The 22230-nt window shown below is 44.8% G+C and overlaps 1 protein-coding gene across 5 annotated transcripts in view; it reads right to left on the bottom strand.

Moving 5' to 3' along the window:
* The window catches only part of DNMBP (dynamin binding protein), a 96768-nt gene that overhangs the window by 2418 nt on the left and 72120 nt on the right, over positions 1-22230 (bottom strand). For all 5 annotated transcript variants that reach the window (XM_070559391.1, XM_070559399.1, XM_070559411.1 and 2 more), the window contains 11 exons: positions 21400-21499; positions 16183-16330; positions 15586-15603; positions 15036-15235; positions 13157-13287; positions 11812-11916; positions 7091-7219; positions 5604-5936; positions 5049-5228; positions 3308-3506; positions 719-1266 (listed from right to left, as the gene is read on the bottom strand). In XM_070559391.1, the coding sequence (XP_070415492.1) occupies positions 719-1266; positions 3308-3506; positions 5049-5228; positions 5604-5936; positions 7091-7219; positions 11812-11916; positions 13157-13287; positions 15036-15235; positions 15586-15603; positions 16183-16330; positions 21400-21499 (2091 nt within the window). The remainder of the gene's footprint in view (positions 1-718; positions 1267-3307; positions 3507-5048; positions 5229-5603; positions 5937-7090; positions 7220-11811; positions 11917-13156; positions 13288-15035; positions 15236-15585; positions 15604-16182; positions 16331-21399; positions 21500-22230) is intronic.

The raw sequence follows: 22230 nt of genomic DNA, 5'->3' as shown, positions 1-22230 counted from the left end.
AGAAACTTGTGTGAAAACTGGTCTTTCAGAATCTGGAGCTTGGCAGAGGCAAACACCTCCACAACCCAGGACATGACTGAGTCTCTCAACAAAGGCCACCCCTGGTGAAGATGAGCTCACAGACAAAGGTTACAAAGCACACAGACGCTCACGGCTGCAGGCAAGCAAAGGCCCCAAGCGGTGAGCGAGGTGTTTCTCAGCTGTGCATCGGAAAGTGGCTTTAACACATGGAGGTTTCAAATGTTCAGGATACAAAGGCTATTTCAGGTTCCCAAGACAAGAACAAGCCATTACAAAAAGAATAGGAGATACCAAAACAGAGCCAGAATTTTATTTCTAAATTCTAGAAATAAAAATATGGTTTTTGAATAAAAAACTAAATAATGGGTTAAACAGCAGACTTCATACAACTGAGGAATTAGTGAAGTGGAATACAGGAAAAAGTTTTCATTATAACACGTTGTCAATGCGCCAGGACGCAGCAGAAGGGGCCCAGAAAGAGCCAGTGAAGAGTCGGCCACGGAGGGCGCTCAGGTGCTGAGCTGCTCGCTCTTATGGCACTGAGTTTCCAGGTGTGCTTTACAAAATTTGTCTGTGAGCTCCTCTCCAGGGCCCCCAAGCCCCAGGCAAGCCTCTGACTCGTCCCCTCCAAGAGGAGCATCATCCGACCCACAACACACTGGCCACCTGTTCCTCAGGGTGACCAGGCAGCACTCACCTGGTTCCCTTCCACCTCACTGCTTTCCAGCTCTTCGTTTTTGTTTTCCAGAGACTGAGCTGTCCTTGCACATCCTTTTACGGGGTCCTTACCCTGCCCATTTCGCCCTGGCGTGGAGTAACCGACCATTTCTGGGGGCCTGGAGTTTCGGCAGCTCCTCAGGGTGGGGGCGGGCTGGCTTACGTCACGGGCCCCATCCGCAGAGTCCCAGGGCCTCAGCTGGGCGGGGAAGTCTGGGTCTGAAGGGCATCTGCAAGGACTGCTCTCTGAACTACCCAGGTGTAAGGAGGCACTGAGAGCTCCTTGGTCAAATTCCTTCAGTGAAGATGTGTCTTGAGGCTGTTTCTGGCAAGGCCCTGAGGTAAAGGACACAGCCATGCTGCTGGGGTTGAAGGTCAAGGTGCTGTTGCTGTTCTGCCGTGGGAACCTGGGGGAGGAGCCGCTGTGCTCTGACTCGGTGGAGGAGTGGCTGCCCACGGAGACGTCGGAGTGGCTGCGGCGGGCGTTGTAGGGCTTCAGGAAGGAGCTGTACACGAAGCCTTTGGTAACTGCGGGAAGGAAGCACAGACAGGAAGAGCCTTCAGTGGGGGGAGGAGGGAGGGAGGGAGGGAGGAGGGAATCTACAGAGAAGAAACGATGGTTTAAAAGAAAGTCGATAGTGAGAGACGCAAAGTGAAATGCTAGTGACAGAGCAGATTAAACATTCACTCCCAGGACACGACGTGGGTGGGCAGAGAGGAAACACTGTGGCTACGTGCTGGCTCATTCTCGTTACAACCTCAGAGGAGATAAGCGATAAGGAGGCCTTGTGGTGAATCCAGAGGACGGGAATTAAAATGACCACATGCTGGAGAAGGAGCACATGAAGAAAACGCAATGGGAAATCTAGATCATGGAACCCAAGGACAAGGGAAGACTTCACTCAGGATGTGTGCAAACACGCCAGGTGGGTAAAGGGGGCTTTAAACCGTCCTCATCGCGCCACAGCGGCTCAGACACACCTCCCTGTCCCCTTCCCCTCCCGTAACACTCCAATCTCCGCCTGTAGTTTAGGAATGCGGTGGAAATACTATGAGGATTGTCTAAAGTGGGAAGCTGCTTGTATCAGTTAGAACATACACCGTAACACAGGGCATCGTGCGTTCACTTTAATAAACTGCCTAAGATGATGACAGAGAGGGCCCCCGGCCAAAACTTTACATAACCTTACATTAGGGATTGAGAGCCCTAATGCACAGCAATATTTTTTATAATATTAAGAAAGAAATATCTGTCAAGGGAGGGACCCAGAGAATGTTAACGATCTCCATGCAGGCAAGCGCCATCTCTGTCTTGATCTTCGATGTATTTCCTGTACCTAAAAAAATGCTGGCCTGCATTTGTTATATCTGCTGCTGATGGGGAGGGGTCCCCTGGGCAGATGACGAGGGGTGAGGGTCTACCAGCTGATCCTAATACTGTGGGCTTCTTGCTACCACGCTACTTGTCAGGATGGGGAGAGAAAGACCCCAGGGCGGAAGAGCTCTTGAGCAGCCTGGACTCTGCAGGAGGTCCTCGAGGAACCCGTCAGCACCTCTCACCTGCCCATCACCCTGGGAGGCTCCATCCTTCTCCTTCCTTTCCCACTTCCAATCTTTATTATTTTGGGTAACCAGAAGTAAGGGGAGGAGAGAAACACCCAGAAAATACTTTTAAAGAAATGGAGAAATGTTAAAATTTTCAGTTTTGGGCGGTGTGAACATAGATGTTTATTGTACAGGCCTGTCATCCTATCTAAAACACGGAGGGCCAGATGCGTTTTGGAATTCAGATTTTTTTGTACTTTGGAAAGGTAAGCAAGTACACGCACTATATATTTCATAACATCGCAGCAGGGTGTGGGTCAACAGCCCAGAGTCAAACCCACTAATGCGTCTGTAGCAAAACCTCTGGCCATTCACACCAGAGGATGAGGGATGAGCAGAAATAGTCTCCCATTACTTTGCTCATTTTGCCACCAAATCAATTCAGATGAGGGCAGGTTTGGCAAAGGAGTTTCGAAACAAAACCTTTGTTTTCCAGAGCTTTTCGAATGTTGGAATTGTGGAAAACGGATTATGGATCAGTATTATTCTCTGTGCTTCCCTTTCAATTCTGTGCCCCTCCCTCCACTGCCAGGAAAAAAAAAAATTGGAGCATTTTTGAAGTCGTTCCCTAAATAGCAAACAAAAAACCCTTTCTTACAGATTTTACATTCCCACACTCACAAAACCCATCTACAGCAGCTAGAAGAGGGCAACTGGCTTGTGGTTCTCTCAGGATAGGCTGACAGGGCACGGGACCCACGAGGCGGCCCCCTGCCTGCACAGCTGAAAAACACGGCGAAATCTTGCAAGAGAAGCAATGGAATCTCCTCTGGAATTTGTAAAAACAAAAACAAAACCAAACACAGGTTTTATCTCAGTAATGACAGTCTCTAGAGATGGATGGAACTTTTAAGGTTATTTTTCCCTTTAATCAAAGACTCTCGTATTTTTTTCTGGCCTAGATAGGATGCAGGCACTTTTCCCTCCTTTAGAGTTACAGTAATCTGACGGCTAACAGTCTGACCTCCATTGTCGATGAGCCAGCGGCTCTGACTGCCCATGGGGTCCTTCTTTTTGATCACGCCCACCAGGTCGCCCTCCAGAAGTGAGACGTCCAACTCCTGAGCAGCGTTGAAGTTCCGTTCCGCCTGGTAGAGTTTCTCAGGGGGATACCTCGCCAGGAGGGAGGCACGGAGCTCCTCCGACTGCAGCATGTAACTTGGCTGAAAGGCAACAGGAGAGAGACAGTCAGCAAGAACCTCCCTGGCCATTATCCCAGCAGCCATACTCTGTCCCGACACAGCCAGAGCCCCAGAAATGGGGGCAACGCCAGCCAGCCGCTGGCTCCTCCCAATAGGTGTTTCTGTGCCTGAGTCAGTCCACGTGGCTGGGTGAAAATCCTCATCTCTTAGGTCATGTTTTGGTGGCTTTGTAGCTATTAACAAAATTTAACAAACACCTAGTTATCCTGTGACAAAAAAATGTAATTCAAGTGCCACCTAAAGCATCAAAATATGTAAGTATCATTACCAGGTCTTCTGCTATCTCGCTATACGAACCTCAACAACTGCGATTTTCCTTACCTTGACTTCCCAGTTTATAAAAACAAACAATATTCATAAAAATAAGAAAAAGTACAAGCAATAATGAATTTGATTCTCTTTCAAAGTAATATATATTAACAAACATACGATTATAAGAGGCAAAATATTGTAAGCAAAGACGAGTCAGCAGCCTTTTAGATTACGACCCCATATAATCTGGTGTATCTTACTCTACTTTTCAAAATATGGAGGAATTGAGTTAAAGAAAAATGTAACTCCAGGTAAAAAAGCAGTCAGCCATGAACTGTTCGGCAGTGTAAGCAGACAATTATCTTTCCTAATGCATGATCAAAAATAGGACTTTAGTATACTCTCAAATCAGCTCCCTTAATTGATCAAAGTATTAATATTAATCCTTTACTAACTCCTTTCACTGTATAGACTAAGATCCAAGAATGCTTTTCAGAGGGCATTTAAAAAAATTTTTTTTTTGAGGAAGATTAGCCCTGAGCTAACTACTGCCAATCCTCCTCTTTTTGCTGAGGAAGACTGGCCCTGAGCTAACATCCATGCCCATCTTCCTCTACTTTATACGTGGGATGCCTACCACAGCATGGCTTTTGCCAAGCGGTGCCACGTCTGCACCCAGGATCTGAACCAGCGAACGCTGGGCCGCCGAGAAGCGGAACGTGTGAACTTAACCGCTGCGCCACCAGGCTGGCCCCTCAAAGGGCATTTTGAAGTACATATCAAGTGTGGGAAAACTAGAGGCAGTCACTATCCAGTACCAGTAGGCATACTAATGCTCGGTGAATGAATGAGTGAGCCCATGACAGATGAGAACTCAATAACCTTTATTCTCTATTATAAAATACTTAAGCTCCTATTAAATTGCTAATCTGTAGAGACAGAGCTGGGTCTGTCAATATTAATAATAATATCAATGATGTTGATAGCTTACTTGAATACTGCTTACTATGTGCCAGGCAATTTCCAAGTGCTTTACACTGATTAACTCATTTAAACCTCACAATAACTCCATGATGTGGATATACCTATTACGTGTTTTAAAGATGAGGAAAACAAGGCACAGAGGGGAAGTGACTTTCTCAAGGACACACAGTGAGAAGTGCCAGAACCGGGATCTCAACCCAGGCCATCTAGCAGCAGAGTTCAGTCTTAACCCCGAGGCCGTACGACCTACTCTCGTCCTCTACTCACCATGCCCAGGAGCAGCTTTCGGGCAGACTGGCGGTCCACAGTTTTCCTCTCAAACGGCCTCTTGGTGGCCGGAAGGGACTCTGGGAAGAAGGTGAAAACCTGGAGCTGCTGCAGGACTCTGCTGTGCTCTTCATGGAAGATGGCGATGAGGTTGCCCTCCCTGCCGGCGGCTTTAAGTAACTGGAGCCCGGGGCAGAGCAGAGAGAGGGGAAAGAAGAGAGCTCGCATGGGATGCCGGGACCGACAGTCTCGTTACAACCACCAGAAGCTGCAGTTCACTCCGTGAGTGCCCAACACCTCAGCCTGACGCCAGGGACAAAGCTCCCCGAGGGGCGGCTCTTCTGGGGACCGCTCAGCAGGGGGAGGACCTAAGTTTAAAAGCCCCAGGGGTCACAGCACCACCCAAGGGATCAGGAATTCCAATTCCTGACAGGCTTGACCTAATGACATTTCATCTCTCTGGTTTGAACAATTTCTCGAATGACCCTACTGTGCATTCCCAGAAAAGTACCAGAACCTCAGAGACGACTTCTCCACAGGGCCTACGGGACTCACTGAAAGCAGCGGCTTTAACTGCTCCAGAGCCTGGCGCACGAAGTCGCAGTGGGCCTCCGCGTAGCCGTGGATGCAGTTGGTGAAGAGGCCCTGGGCGAACTGGTGGAACTTGGGCAGCTCGTCCAGCAGCTGGGCGTTCAGGGCCTCGTAGTTGTTCCGGGCCGACTGCAGCTCCTCCAGAGTCTTCCTGTCCTTCAACTTCTCTGCCCGCTCCGTGCAATTATAGAAGTCCAGCAGCTTGTCGAAGCGTTTCTGCACCAGCTTGTGGGGCCCTGTAAACATGCTCAGCAACTGGGTGAGGGGAGAGATGACAAGCCGCTCTGTCCTCTCCTTCTGTAGGGACGAGAAAGGCACGTTGCTCAGTTGGTCAGTTTCCCATATTTGTTACTCTCAAAATAGTCTTCAGAGTGATTTTTTGTGTTCTCTACCACCTGCTTTGCTCCTAGTGCACAAGCTAACCCCATGCAGAGCCAACAGCGTTGTCCTTATCCATCACCAGTGTATGTACATATTCCACAAAACTTCTCCATTCGCAACTTTTCACTCAACAAATCTGCACACACCAAAGAGTTTGCAAAATACGCTAATCCCACCTTAGCTCCATAGTTGAAAATAAATGCTCAATTACACACATTAATGTGTTTTCATTATAACCCAGATGTGACACTGTCAGTATCACTTCTTATGTGTATGTGTCTATATATAGCTTGAATTTCACTTAAGATTTGGTTGTTACATAAATCTAGGGTAGTGAAACTTCTGCACGTCCATCATACCTCTTTCAATCATAACTACTTGCTAATATCTGTTTTCACTTTTCAAAGGATTTTTCTCTTTAATTCTTTCTAGGGGGATAGACATGGAGGGCACGGTATTGACACATAAAGGACATACATCGGTACTCGGTAAATTATTTTTAATAAGATCCTACTACAATTCCCTAAGGGTGCATGTTTCCTTCAGCCTCAGGCCATCCAGGGATCTCCCGAGACTGTCAAACCCCACCCAGTTCTCCCGGCATCAAGCAATCTCATACACATCTAACCAGAATTTCCCAATCAATTGGGCCTTTAGTGCTTTCTTTATAAGGTGGTTTGTACCATCTCACAGATCTATTTACTAACCTAACTATTCCTAAATTTTCCTTTTTAAGTTATTACTCCTATAGTTGTTTTCTTTTGATCAGAGTTATTCGATCGGAGTGATGGCAGATTAAATTTCCTAGTTTTACACTGTCCCCCGAAACAAGGCTGATCAGAAGCTGTAAAAAATCTGTTTGAATAGACACAGGTTGCACCTGTCCTTTTGACTGACTCAAAGTCACATTCTGAACATAAGACCCTGATACGAATCTAGTTGGAGGACGAGCAGGACTCCGGCCAGGGAGCACGTCTCTGTGGAACTAACCCTTCCATGAGCTGGATGTGAGAGAGAAGGCCGGGAAGAGGGCCGACCCATGAAAAGCAGGTTCAAGAAAGGTGACTTACGAAGTTTGTGAAGAGCTGGTCGCTGATGTAGCGATGCACCTTCTCGAACTGTTCCAGGTCTTTGTGTCCCTTCTCCATGCACACGTCCCACATGCTCACTGCAGCCACCACTTTCACACATGCCGATTCCTGGAGCCAGTTAGAAACAAACATGGTAAGTAAGCTCCAAGAGAACTTCCTAGCCTTCACCCTTCAGCTGAGAAAGCAGTCTGGAACAAAAGGTCCCATAATTAAAATCTTCTCTCTAGTGTATTTCAGCTTTGAAACAAGTATATTCTCATACACTATCATTCATGGGGTGCAGAGAAAAGTCTAAGACTTTTAATTATTGGAAAACTGGTGGGGCCTTTTATCCTCTCTTTAGTATTTTCCTATGTCCCTTAATTCATCAAAAAGTAAATGATCAGGGGCTGGCCCCGTGGCCGAGTGGTTAAGTTTGCGCACTCCGCTGCAGGCGGCCCAGTGTTTCGTTGATTCGAATCCTGGGCGCGGACATGGCATTGCTCATCAAACCACGCTGAGGCAGCGTCCCACATGCCACAACTAGAAGGACCCACAACAAAGAATATACAACTATGTACTGGGGGGCTTTGGGGAGAAAAAGGAAAAAAAAAATCTTTAAAAAAAAAAAGTAAATTATCAAACTAGAGCCAAGATGATTCCTACAGGATGAGGACAACGAACAATGACCTCTCCTTCTCCAGGTCTTGGCTTATGCTGGCACCTTCTCAAAGACAGCTGCCCACTGCCCTGTGCGTAGTACAGCCCTGCTTCCTGCAGCCCGAATCTGGCACTCCTGACGGCTGACCTGCTTCTTCCTCTGTCACTGCAAAACATACCTTCTAACAGACAATATAATTTATGGTTTATTGTCTCCTATGCCCACAATAAAATGTAAGCTCCGTGAAGGCAGTGATTTTTGTCTGTTTTGTTCACTGACTCACTTACCATTTGCTGAAAAAAATAACGGAATGCAGAGGAAACTCCTCCTGACTGATCCCGATGGTTTTTTAAAATTTTTTGCTGAGGAAGATTTGCCCTGAGCATTAATAATATTTGTTGCCAACCCTCCTCTTTTTTTTCGCTTGAGGAAGACCAGCCCTGAGCTAACGTCTGTGTCAATCCTCCTCTATTTTGTGTGTGGGTCACCACCGTGGCATGGCCAGTGAGTGGAGTAGGTCTGTGCCTGGGATTTGAACCAATGAAGCTGAAGTGGAGCATGTGGAATTTTAACCACTCAGCCACGGGGCCGGATCCCTGACAGTTTTTAAATCCCAGGCTGGTTTTCTTTGGCTACTTGGAACAATGCTGGGTTTTCGTTGTCTTTAGTTTAAGTTTAGGGAATGCCTATTATTTTGATATTAGCCCAAACAAAATCTAAAGGTGCTAAAAACTCCATTAATATTATTTCAAGGTTAAACAAAGTCGCTAAGCCCAAAACATCAGTGCCTCATACATCGGTTTGAGATTTGATTTTATGACATTTTTAGACCTGTTGCCTTTAAGTCCCATATCTGTACATAGAGATAAAGCCAGTTGGAAGGACAAATTGGGGAATCTTCCTGATTCCTCCCAAGTGGGAGAACTAATGTGAAACATGATGTCCTCTTGTACTCTGTTAAAGAAATGCTGTAAAGTCCCAGATGTCAGTCCACACGCCAACATGGATACCAATTGAGGCAGTCAGCGTCCCTCAGCTGTATTCTTGCTGACCCTCTCTCTACCAGTCCATCTACCTAATTCTATTATTTGGCAGGGTTTTTCATTTTTTATGTCAGTGATGAAACCGTTCAACATTTTCTTTCTTAATTTCCACTGTTAGCATCAGAACAAAACTGACCTGCCCGTCAAAAGGCTGTCAATGCTACATATGTCCCACCTTAAAACGCTATCACCCACTGCTATGGAGATGAGCCTTGTAACAGCTGGGGGCTCAGGTGTATACTTGCTACACCTGAAAACATGGGGAGAAAACAGCCAACAGGGAGGTATCAAGATTAAAGGAATTGTAGGGGAAAGACCTAAAACAAGGGAACATACTTGGGAGTTGTCTCAATATTGTTTTTGTTAAATCTCTCACTTTAAGCCAGTGTGCTCCTGAAAAGTTTTGTAAACCCTAATTTTTACTGAAAAGCATTTTTAAAACACAAAGGAGAGAGTTTGCTATTTAAAAGAAATGTAGGGGGCAATTCAAATTAGTGGGGATTACTCAATAGATGATGATGACAACTGGATAACTGCTTGGGGGAAAAAAAAAGTTGGATCCACACCTCAAACTTTATATATTAAAGTAAATTCCACCTAGATCAACAACTTTAACATTAAAAAAACTGAAATTATAAAAATATTGAGAGGCCAGCCCCGTGGCCAAGTGGTTAAGTTCACGTGCTCTGCTGCAGCAGCCCAGGGTTTCACTGGTTCAGGTCCTGGGCACGGACATGGCACCACTCGTCAAGCCACGCTGAGGCGGCATCCCACATGCCACAACTAGAAGGACCCACAATGAAGAATATACAACTATGTACCGGGGGGCTTTGGGGAGAAAAAGGAAAAATAAAATCTTTAAAAAAAAATGTATTGAAACATGGGAGATATTTATTTTATTATCTTGGAATAGATAAGACCTTTTAAAGTATGACACAGAACTAAGAAGCTATAAAAGAAAAGTTCAATTAGACTACACAAAAATAAAACTTTTCTGGGGGCTGGCCCCGTGGCCGAGCGGTTAAGTTCGCGCGCTCTGCTGCAGGCGGCCCAGTGTTCCATTAGTTCGAATCCTGGACGCGGACATGACACTGCTCATCAAACCACGCTGAGGCAGCGTCCCACATGCCACAACTAGAAGGACCCACATTGAAGAATATACAACTATGTACCGGGGGGCTTTGGGGAGAAAAAGGAAAAAATAAAATCTTAAAAAAAAAAAATAAAACTTTTCTACATGAAAAAAAATTTTAAGCAAACTCAAAAGTCAACAAACTAGGGGTGGGTGAGTGGGATATTTGTAAACCTTCATCTCAGACAAAGGGCTATTGTCTCCAACAGTTACAGAGGTACCACAAATCAATAAGAAAAAGACCAACGAATCAATAAATAAGTGCCCAAAATATAGAAAACTCACAGAAAAAGAAATGTAATGACTTAAACACATGAAAATATCCTCAACTTCCTTCATAATATAAGAAACGCAAATTTAAACCATACTAAAGAGCATTTTTTACCTATCTTGCAGACAAAGATAAGACATCTTGATTTTGATAACACTGTGTGAGCAAGGGACAGGGAACTCACTCCATACGCTGCTCATGGGAGTTTTCACCGGTAGGACATCTATGAAATTTAACATCTATCAAAATTTACACTTTCACATGATTTGGTTCAGAAAATCCAGTACTCTGGCTTTCAGATATCCTCACATAGATGAGAAAATGACGTATCTACATGGATATTCCTTGTGCCAATGTTTCTAATCTTTTGCAACTATAAACAATCAAATGTCCATCAACAGGGAATTAGATATATTATGGCGCATCCATACAGTTAAATACTGTGCAGTTGTAAAAAAGAACATGGCAGCTGTGTGCGTGCACGTAAGGAATGACTTCCAAAATGCTACTAAGTGCAAAACCCAAGATGCTCAGCAGTGTATCTCACACACTCTCTCTCTCTCACACACACACACCCCGCCCCCCGATAGGAGAGAAGATTCTGATCAATGGTGACTGCTTCTTCAGATGACCAGGAGACAGGAGTAAGAGGAACAATTATTTTTACTTATCCCTTTGCTACCTTTTGAATTTTGTACCATTTTACTTAGATAAAAAAAATAACAATAAAAATAAATGATTTTTTAAAAAGCAAAGGATCTCTTCTAAAGAAATTATTTTTTGTTTCATAGGATGAGATCATGATGTGTGAGGTAATCTTAAACCCCCTCCTATCACTCAAGAGAGAAATCATAGACATGACCAGGAAGGAGATCAGTCCTGGTTGTGACTTCATGAAGGAAACACGGCCCGGGGCAGCGAAGACCTGGGCCCACCCTGTCTCCTGAACTCCTCCAGCTCTCCTGACTTGTTCACTGTCCTTAGAGGCCTTGTGGATAGCAACTAACTGAGTTGGAAATAATATTCTTATTAGAAAGCACTCCACCACAGGAACCACTCTCTTATGATTTGATCTTCAAAATGATTTTGACAGGGGCTGGTCCGGTAGAGTAGTGGTTAAGTTCATGCTCTCCGCTTCAGCAGCCTGGGGTTCGTGGGTTCTGATCCTGGGCGCAGGCCGCATACCACTCATCAAGCTGTGCAGAGGCAGAGTCTCACATACAATGTGGAGGACGATTGGCACAGATATTGCTCAGGGCCAATCTTCCTCACAAAAAAAAAAATGATTTTGACAAAATGACCTGTGACAAGTGCTTCTTATATTATTGGATAGAGCGGACAGCAAAAAATAAGGTGGCAGGGAAAAAAAGAGTGATGAAGATTAAAAGAGAGGGAGGAAAGAGCGAGGCCACTTTAAAATTAATATAACAGTCCTGATCTTCTAAATGTTATTTAACTTTTAAATAACCTGTAGGAATCCCAATAAAAAGAACGTCATGGCATAATGGTCATCTGAGTCTGGATTATTCAACACTCATTAACTATATGCTGGATGAACCAGAAAGCGGACAGAATTACCCCGTGTGACTCAACTAGAGCGACATCTTTGCTCACCCGGATATGCTGGAGGTAGAGAGACAGGTCTCGGATAAAAGATTTGATCAATCTTTCTTGCATCCGGAAGTTCTTTTCTGTTTCTTCAAATGCTTCATCTTTTATCTGGTCAAAAGAAACAAAAAAGTTGTTTATATCTAACAAAATAAACAAGTGCTGTTAGTAGATTTGAACTCTCCCTCAATCTATCTTATGGGCAAAAGTACTTTTCTTAAAAATATCTTTTGTTCAAATTTTCATTTTTTGCTGAGGAAGATTGCCCCTGAGCTAACATCTGTGCCAATCTTCTTCTGCTCTATACGTGGGACACCGCCACAGTGTGGACTGACGAGTGGTGTGCAGCTCCGAGCCTGAGATCAGAAGCCTTGAATCCTGGGGTGCCAAAGTGGAGTGTGCAAACTTAACCACTATGCCACTAGGCCCGGCCCCCTTTTGTTTAAATTTTAACCTTTGCTACGTCCCTGAATCATACTGAATTGAATTTAAACAGCCCTGTGTGGCTTTGAAAGATCAGCAAAATACATACATGCCCTCCCGCCTTCACACCTTACTGCCTCTGCTCCTGATGGAAACCCTGTGCTCTGGCCAGGCTGCCCCCTTCACTGTTCCCAGTGCCCGCACTGTTGTTGATCCCGGTGCCTTCGCTCATCCTGTTACTTGGCCTGGTATGCCCTCCCCTCTCCCTGTGCCAAACCTGCCTCTTTAAGGCTCAGATTCAATCTCTCACCGACACAAAGCTCACTCTCACTGAGTCCGTTTTCTTAAGGCTACAGCGTTCAGAGAAAAAACGCCAAAACCTACAGACTGGTTCTTTTTTTAGCTGGTACTCTCCACTAATCGTACTGTGTAGACGTGACATAGTGGAATGAAGTCTGGAGACCTCAGATCTACTCTCAGCACTGTCGATAAACCACTTTTCAAATCACTCAACTTCTTACACATCACATTTCAACTTCTTACACATCACATTTCTGTATTTGTGACAGATGGTGTTGAACTCCAGTAATCTCTTCAATCCCTTCTAGCTTAGTAGGTCTACAGTTTTAATTTTGTCTCCCCACATAGATCATAAGCTCCGTATGGATACCTAAAACCACAATGGCTATCATGTAGTGACCGATCTGGCCTCCTGGTTTGCCTTGTCCACACTGTAAGCAGCTCACCAACCCGGATGGAGGGCTGGGTGGGTAGATTCACATAAACAGGAGCTGCAGGTCCTGTACCCACCAGCTGGCAACACGAGGAGCCACTGAGAGGGGAACCATGCCAGCCCCACCCCGCCGGCTGCCCCGGGGAGCCTGAAGGACGCCACGGCCGCGCCGGGCCCGCAGCGCAGGAGCCTCACCTGCGGGGCAAAGCCAGTGAGGTGCTTCAGGTGACTGCTGACCCGGGTGGACTTCTTGATGATGGAGTGGATGTTCAGCTTGGAAATCTTCTCCATGAGGCTATCTTCATCACCTTTTCGGTACTTGAGGACTAGGGAGAGAGTCAAGTAAGCACTTTTCTGAGCATGGATAGATGACAAAACGAGCTACGAAAATGAGGCTAACAACCGAGACCAGAGGTAGTGCTCGTTTCCAATGAGCTTGTAACAGTAGAGACAAAATATCCATCTAAATCACCATTTCTGGACAGACAGAACACCCAAAGAACGGCAGAGAGAGAACTGCGCAGACTGGAGAAGGTTACCGACAAGGAGGAAAAGCAGCAGAGGTGTGAGGAAAAGAGCCTCAGGGGGCCGGCCCCCTGGCTGAGTGGTTAAGTCTGCACGCTCTGCTTCGGCAGCCTGGGGCTCACCAGTTCAGATCCTGGGCGTGGACATGGCACCATTCAGCACGCCATGCTGTGCCAGCGTCCCACATGGAAGAACTAGAAGGGCTTACAAGTAGGATATACAACTATGCACTGGGACTTTGGGGAGGAAAAAAAAAAAGAGGAAGATTGTCAATAGTTGTTAGTTCAGGGTCAATCTTCCTCACCAAAAAGCATACCTTTAAAAAAAAGAAAAAAAAAAAAGAGCCTCAGATTTGACGTCAAGGAAACCTCTGAGTTCAATGCCTGGGTCTGTCATTTCACCCACGTGAGGCCTTAAACACGTCACTTAACTTCTCTGAGCCTCATTTTCCTCTCCAATAAAATGTATAAGGTAACAGTACTTGCCTTATAAGACCATCTTAAATGGTCTCACATACAAATGAGATATTTGTATCCAATTGTGTCATACGGTGAAATGCTATATAGGAGTTATCTGATTAAACACCGTGTCATACTTTAGGAACAATCTGCAGAAGTCTGGAGATAACAGTAGAAGGATAGCAAGGGGACAGTTATGCCGCAGCAAAAAGGCACACCTGATTGTTGTGGGAGATGAAGACAACGTTACATTACGAGACGTGAACCAAGACAACAGGCTGGATGGCAGGGAGAGTTAACAGCCACAGTCAAGGCTACATTCAACGTGGGTGCATGGTGGAAGCGAAAGCCGAGAAAATGATTTTAGATAAAGCGTGGAGACAGGCAAAGAGGTTATGCTGTATTACAGGTTCTCATCTACAGGAGATGAATAATAAAGCAATTTAGCACAGGCACCCTGCTACCTCACTGAGTGCTCAAATTGGAGCCTCGACGAGGCAATTGATGAAAGGGACAAGAAATGGTTCAGTTTGTTCTACATTATAAACAAAGACAAGGTGGTCTGGCAACTGACTGTAGTGTCGGGAGGGCGAGAGAGGAGCTCAGACCAGAGGCAGGTCACTGGGCGTGGGCAGGACCGAGGGGACCCAGAGATGTGGGCAAATTGGCTTTTCTGAAAGAAGACAAAAAGTCTTAAGTGGAGACAGTAAAACCTCTAACTAGATGTGTGGAGAAAACAAATCTCAGCACGGACTGAAAAGGACTGCCTGCAGTGAGGTGGGAAGGCAACCACCCATGCTTGAAGGAGCAATCAGGAACAGCCAGTCACTAGTCAGGCTTCACGGCTCTTGCGAAGGACTCATTGCTCTAAGCCTTACCACAGACACCTAATTTCCAATACTCCATGGCTGTGCTTTTATTATCACTACTGCTTTGCTTTTTCATGTCACATTTCCCCGATTCTACTACCGTTTCTTCATCCCAGCCCTCTACCTACCCTCTGCCTTGTCCACTCTGGGGAAGTAACCAGTTCTTTGAAGGAGCTCATTTCCAAGCGCATACCTCCCTCTCAGCAAGCACGCGTTTCTTACCCAGGTCCTTTCGACGTTTATACTCGTTAATGTTAACATTGATTTCCTTGACAGCAATGACTGCACTGGTTAAAGGCACTTTATCTGGGTGGGATTCTGGGGTGGAATTCAGCAACTCCATCAGCAGCAGTGGGTAACGCATTACTCTCTGCACTGGTTTGATGAGGAAGGAGCCCAGGTTAATATAATTTGTACATCCCCTATAAGAGAAGGAAAAACAGCCTTTCGTCAACTATTAAGAATACGGGGCCTATAGGGAGCATCTGTCATTCCTAAATACAGCTCTGTTCTTTCACCCTATTTCCAGTTTCACTCCTTCAACAAATACTTCCCGGGTATCTAATGCCAGGCACTGTTCTAGGTGCTGGGGGCTTAGTAGTGAGCTGCCCTGGGGGAAGGAGACAGGAGATAAACAAAAATAGACCAGGTGCCCTCTCTGTGGTAAGTGCTATGGAGAAAAACATGGCAAGGAAGGTGTACTTGTAGGTTCTGTCTACAGAGAAGGAAAATAGAGAAATGAGTTCGTGCATCAAGTGGCACGGGAACTTACCATTCATTGTACAGGCTCCTACAGCGCAGCGGGCGGGAAAGAAGGGACAGCTGATTAGAGACATGCTGATGTTCACATTCCTCTCAGAACATAGTTCAACTAACGCCTATTAGTCGGGCAGACAAAAGTCCCATGGGATAAAAGGGAAATTATGAATGTCTATGAATATCTAGTCTATTAAAAAAAGTTAGGAAGCCCCTACCTTCACTTCGATCTACTTAGACACATATTACAGCCTGATAACCTGCCTCCCTGACACCAGGAGAGTCTCGCCTGATGGTCAACAATAGCTGAATGAATCTCACCTATACTCTTCTTTATTTGGACCAAACTATCTTCCTGGCTGCTTCTTACCTGAACATGCTAATTTCATACTTCCCATCTATAGATAAAAGTACAAGCAGGAAGCCACTTAAGATTTTCAAGATATATAATGGGGAAAAGGCAAGTTACATAACAGGGCCTATAATAAAACATCACTTATGTTTAAAATAAGATAAACAGATGTCATAAGAAGTCTAGACATATACATGGGAGTGACTTGTAAAAGGCAGAACTAAAGAGCTATGATGGAGGTAAAGTGCTCAAATCTCCTACTTAAGATCTGCCAAGGACTCTTGAAGATGCTTCTGGATCTTCTCGTCCTTCTCGTAGATTTCCAGCAGTGAAATGGCCTCATCGTGATTCTGGCAGTAAACCTTGTACGTTCCCTCAAGCTCATCCCGGTGATCAAGAAACACAGGTCCTTTGAAATATGCACAAACATATAGTGTCTTTAGTGACTTTCTTCTCAGTATCCTAAATGTAAGGTATATAACCAAAGTTTAATATCAGTTAAAAACTGTCACAAGAAATGATAAGACTACCCATCAAATTAATAAGAAATTTCCATGTAATAGCTTACAATTGTACTTATTTAAAGCAAAATTTAAGAGAACCATGTCATGCATGTATTTCTTTTTCAGAAAACACACATACATACAGACACACACACATCCCTGAAACAGCCTCTAATCCCTTTCCAGTCAGGCAGGTAAGGTGTTTGTAAGCACTTCGCATTCACAACCCGTAAGGACCCCCGATTCTCTAAGCCCCAGGAAAATCTCCACGAGGATGAGGAGAGCCTCCTACAGCAGCAGTTTCCAACCTTTATGCATAAATCAAATACATAGGACTATAAAGGAAGTTATATTAAAATATCTATAATATAAAACCCCCAAATTTGTGATATATGTACTTCTTTATAAAGCACTAAATAGCAAAACGTAACAATAAATCTAATAATCACCATAATTACACAGTATGATGAGTGACATATGAAACTGGTAACGTTGTCCCTGAAATGTCAAGACATCTGCAACAACCTAATGTGACACGAGCGTGTGACTTCAGTCAGTAACATCACAGGTGCTGCTAACACTGTGTGCTTTCTTCCCTACAACCATACCTTAAATAAATGCTAAATTTCACTTAGAAATTAATGAAAATAAATTTCTATGCAAATTCACAGACTCCATGAAACCTACCCAGACCCCTGGTCTACGGCCAGAAAGGCAGAGGAACAGCCCTCAGCAAACTTCCACAGAACGATTTCACTTTGAGCCACTGCCTGGTTGTGCCGACTCCCGGCTTGTTGAAACTCCTCTTCCCGTGGCCTTCCCTCCTTCCCTCAGCTTGTCCTGCTCCACCGAACACCTCCTCTCGCCCGTGTGCTCCTCTCTTGAGGCGGCCCTCCTTACTGCTTCCCCTGGAACTACTTCCACCAGCGGCTCTGGGCAGACGTCCCTTCCCTCACGGAGCCCCATCCTCTTCTCCACAATGTCACTTCTGCTCCCTCTGCCTTGTGTCCTGTGGAATTCCGTGCTCGTGCAGATCAGTTTCTACTTAAATGTATTTCCTTAATTATAGCTCCTTTCGTAAGAGAAACTTGATTTTTTCATAAACATCACACGCCCGTGCTGCCCTGTCTCACTGGCGGGCTCACTTTTGTCTCCTCCTGCCACCCGGCAGGCACAGCGGTGGCAGCAGGGCTGGCTTCCTCCTTGACTTTCAGAGCTACTCTGGAATCCCTGAGCCACCAAGGTCTTTATCTAGTTTCACCATCCGATGTTTGCCTGCCTTCTTCTCGTACTTTATTCCTTGGCATCCCACTCCCCGCCAGCATTCCTAGGACCTGCGCTAACACAATGATGACTGTTCACATTCCTCCATTCCCTGCCCTTCAACCTCCCTGACGGTGACTATCCCGCAGAAACTACAAACTAGCACAGCTACACCTCATTTCCAGCGTCTTTCAAACTGTGGGTCACAACCCAGAAACGGGTCAGGAAATCTACTTCACGGGTCATGATCAGCACTTTTTTGAGTAAATAAAATGGAACAGAAAAGAAAACATCAGAAAACATTGGACATAGTAAAAGTAAGCAGAGACATACACACATACGTATCTGGGTCATTAGGTAAAATATTTTTCTTTCTGTGGGACATGTTTAAAATAATTTAAAAGCCAGTCCTTATACATCACTACATATCCACAGTCTCCTTGTACGTCTTTCTCATCTCAACCTCATCTCTAACTCACTCAAGCTCTAACACCTACCATTCTTTCCTTCCCCACCAGACCCGTCCTGGCTGTACTAGAATCCTTCTCCAGAAGGACTAGTTAATTCAATGCTGCTTTCTCCAGAACTCTAGATTACTCTGAGTTTTGCTGAGTTATCCTCGTCACTGGACACTTTTTCCATTTCTATTCCTGGGTCACAGACACTGCTTGGAAGGCACACTGTTGAGAGGGAAAAAATGCTTAGTGCAGTTGGAATTATGCCATTTGTGTGATTAAAAAAATGGGGGTGGGACAGCACAGTAGAGAAAATATATACGTAATTACTAATGTATGATAAACTCTCTGAAAGGAGATATAAAAAAACTAGTAACATTGGTTGCTTCTGGTTGAAAAGAGCAGGGTGGCTAGATAACAGGTAGGAGATTTTCCACTGGACAGTTTTGCACCTAAATGTGTACCATGTGAATGTATTAAAAATAAGTTAAATTTAAAACAAACTAAACTTAACCAAAATAAATAACTGCATATGCAATTCACGTCCATCAGCCCTCTGCTGGTAGCTCAACAAAGCTTTAATCTGCCTTCCCTGCCCTCTCAGAACCTTCCCTTATCAGATGTCCAAAATCTCCCCTCTTTCAATTCCCCATTAAAGGCACTCTCTTGCCTCCTGGGTGACCAGGACAGAAGCTGCCCCAGCAAAGGGCTCTCACCCAATCTCGGCTTCATGTCACGCACATCACGGCCACTGCGTGTTGTCCCTCCTTCGTAAAGCTAGTCCTCCTGCCTAGGTCCTGAGCCTTCCGGCTCCTAGACCTCTCCTCTGCGCACCCGCAACACATCTCAAGCTGCTACTTAATTCCTTCTTTGTCTTGGGACAAGAAGTGGAAGGGACAAAGAAAAAATAAACAGCTGATATCTCGTGGGGGTGAAGTTATGGATATTTTAAATTTCCTATTTTATTGCCATAATATGCAGGTAATAAAAAAAATTGAAAGAAAAAATGACTAATTGTTTAATAATTAATCCCTTTCAGATACCAACCAATTTCTCTCAAGTTTTTCATAATTCAAATACATGACCTACAGATACTTGTTTTGAATGCCTCATAAAATCTTATAAATTGGCTTTTATGCTTTATCATTCTATTAAAATAGGGCCACCATGGCTTCCTTGTAGTCAATCAATGTGTGCTTGGCCTCCCTCCATCTCCCCGACCTTGGACCTCCCCAGTCAAACTGAGAGCAGGACCCAGGCTTCGGCTTCTCGTACCATCCCATCAAGTGCGAGACAGACAGCTGTTCTGTATAGAGGTTAACAGCATGAACACAGACGACAGAGAGACCTGAGTCTGACTGTCAGTCCTATCAATCACTAGCCTTGTGACCGCTGGGCAAATTACTTTCCCCCTGTAAGTCTCAGTTTTCTCATCTGTAAAGTAAGATTAATAGCACCAAAACGTCATACGGTTGTAGGAGGAACAACTGAGATCAAGCTGGACACAATTTGAAAGGGTGTGTGGTGTATAAGAAACACTCAAGAAACATCAGCATGTTGCACTTTCAGCCAACACCCCAAAGCCCCCTTCCTTCAGGAGAGCAGAGCCCGATTCTGTTCCTGTGTCCATTTCTCTCCCAGGTGAGGCAGGTAAATACTGCCTGGTCTAAGCCAATAGCATGATCCCATTCCCATTTCTAGTGATCAGTTCAAGTGTCTGCACATGACCCAGTTCTGGTCCCATGAGAAATAAAGAGAAATCTACTGGGGGAGCACTGGAAAAGGTTTGCTCACATTTAAATGACACAGGGTCACTTTTCCTTCTGCTGGATGTTTTCATGTGTGTAGTGGGATGGCTAGAACTGTGGTAGCATCTTGTGACTAGGATCCCATTATAATAGCAAAATGATAGGATGTCTCCTCCCACATGGTACCAGAGTTGGTCTGTACGACCAACAGAATATGGCAGAAGTGATGGTATGTCACATCCAAGATCAGGTTATAGAAGACAAGGCTCCCATCTTGAGCTTTCTCTCTCTTGGATCACTCTCTCTGGGGAAAGCCAGATGCCATATCATGGGGACACCCCATAGGGAAGCTCACACAGCAAGGAGCTGGAGCCTGAAGAACTGAGTGAGTTTTCTGAAGTGGGTCCTTGAGCCTCAGAGGACGGCAGCCCAGACCACAGCTTGACTCTAATCTCATGAGACCCTGAGCCAGAATCACCTAGCTAAGCCACTCCCAGACTCCTGAGTCACAGAAACTGTGATATAATACATGTTTCTTGTTTTAAGATACTGTTTTCGTAAAATTTGTTACATAGCAATAGATAACACAGTTCCCTTGTTTATAAGAAATGGATGATTGTTGTTCAAATATTTTTGACAATGACCCACATGAATACATCTGTGTGTGTGTGTGTGTGCTTGTGTAAGATTAGCCCTGAGCTATCATCTGTGCCGATCTTCCTCTACTTTGTACATGAGATGCCTCCACAGCATGGCTGATGAGTGGAGGAGGTCCGCACCCAGGACCTGAACCCGCAAACCGAGGCCACCAAAGTGGAGTGCACAGAACTTCAACCACTCGGCCACGGGGCCGGCCCCAACAAATACATTTTAAATCATGACTCAGTATATATATATATAGTCACGTGTCACTTAATGACAGGGATACGTTCTGAAAAACGTACAGTTAGGCAATTTTGTCATTGTGCAGACATCATAGAGTGCACTAACACAAACCTAGATGGTACAGCCCATTACATACCTAGGCTATATATACGGTTCTAATCTTATGGGACCACCATCATATATGCAGCGTGTCACTGACTAAAACATCCTTATGTGGCACATGACTGTACTGAGAATTGAAAGAAAAGTTTAAAAAAACTGTAGTTATTATTTACAGTACATTCTGGTTTTTTCTGTTTTATTGAAAAAATATATACTAGATGCGACCCATTAAACGGATCTCATGACCCTCTAATGGGCTGCAACTGTCAGCCTGAAAAACATTGTACTACATGTCATCTAAAATTTCTTCTATTGCTAACATCCTCTATTGCCTCAAAGTAGGCTGTAGACAAAAGGAGAGGTGGGGGGCCAAATGACCTCTGAACCAGGTAACTAAAACTTCATTTTCCTGGCATAAATACTCAGTACCAGCAAGCCCTTCTGCCCCTGCCCCCTCCCATGAAGTTAAAAAAAAAAAAAGAGAGAGAGAGCTGCTTCTGAAACAATGGCTAGAGCTCATACCTACAGCATCGCTGACTTCCAGATCGGACAGTAACTGCTTTGAGACTTTAATCACCATCTGCATATTTCCAAAAAGTCCTTCGAAATCAACGTTTGGTACCTGAGAAAGGGAAACAAAACATAAAGATGGATGGAAACGAAATTGACGGCATATCATTCATATTCCCAACATCTCTTCAAGGATGGTACCATAATCGCTCAAAGTCATCTTCTCTCACTCTCACAAAACTTCCAGAACAGAAACGTTCTACATTTTCTTTAGTGCCACCCTTTGACCTGGATGCAACTACTCTCTGCTCCCCGACTACCTGAGTGACATGACTGTGGGACCAGTTTGGTCTACAATTATACTGGGATACAATTCCCACCCAGTACCCCAATTCCGTTGGCACCGTCCACTTCCTACTGCGGTTCTTGGGAGTGACCGCTCCAAGCCCAGCCCAGGAGGTCAAGTAACAAGCAACAAGGACTGCAAATCTCCAGATACTGTTAACCTTTTTTCTTGTCTCCAGCATCTAGAAAAATACCATGTTCCATACACATGTGTAGAAGAGGACACACACATGTTAGTAAGGGTTTCCCAAAAAACAGCATAATAAGGTTCTAGAGCCAGGTAACCCGTGATCCCCAGACTTCATTATATTATTGCACAGACTTCCCAGTAAAGTGACAATCCAGATTCCCTGGAACGGTTTTCAGGAGCCACAGAAACAGGCGACATCCTGGGAGTTATTGCAGTAAGTCTGGCGAGTTATCAGTGGAGTTGCCAAGTGACAGGATGCTGAAGGCTTAAGGTGATGACACCCTTGAATTAAGAGCAGCAGTCACTGC

This window comes from Equus przewalskii, chromosome 1 (genome assembly GCF_037783145.1).
Source record: "Equus przewalskii isolate Varuska chromosome 1, EquPr2, whole genome shotgun sequence".
NCBI classification, from domain to species: domain Eukaryota; kingdom Metazoa; phylum Chordata; class Mammalia; order Perissodactyla; family Equidae; genus Equus; species Equus przewalskii.
The sequence above is the reverse complement of the archived record's forward strand: the minus strand, read 5'-3'. Positions and strand labels throughout refer to the sequence as shown.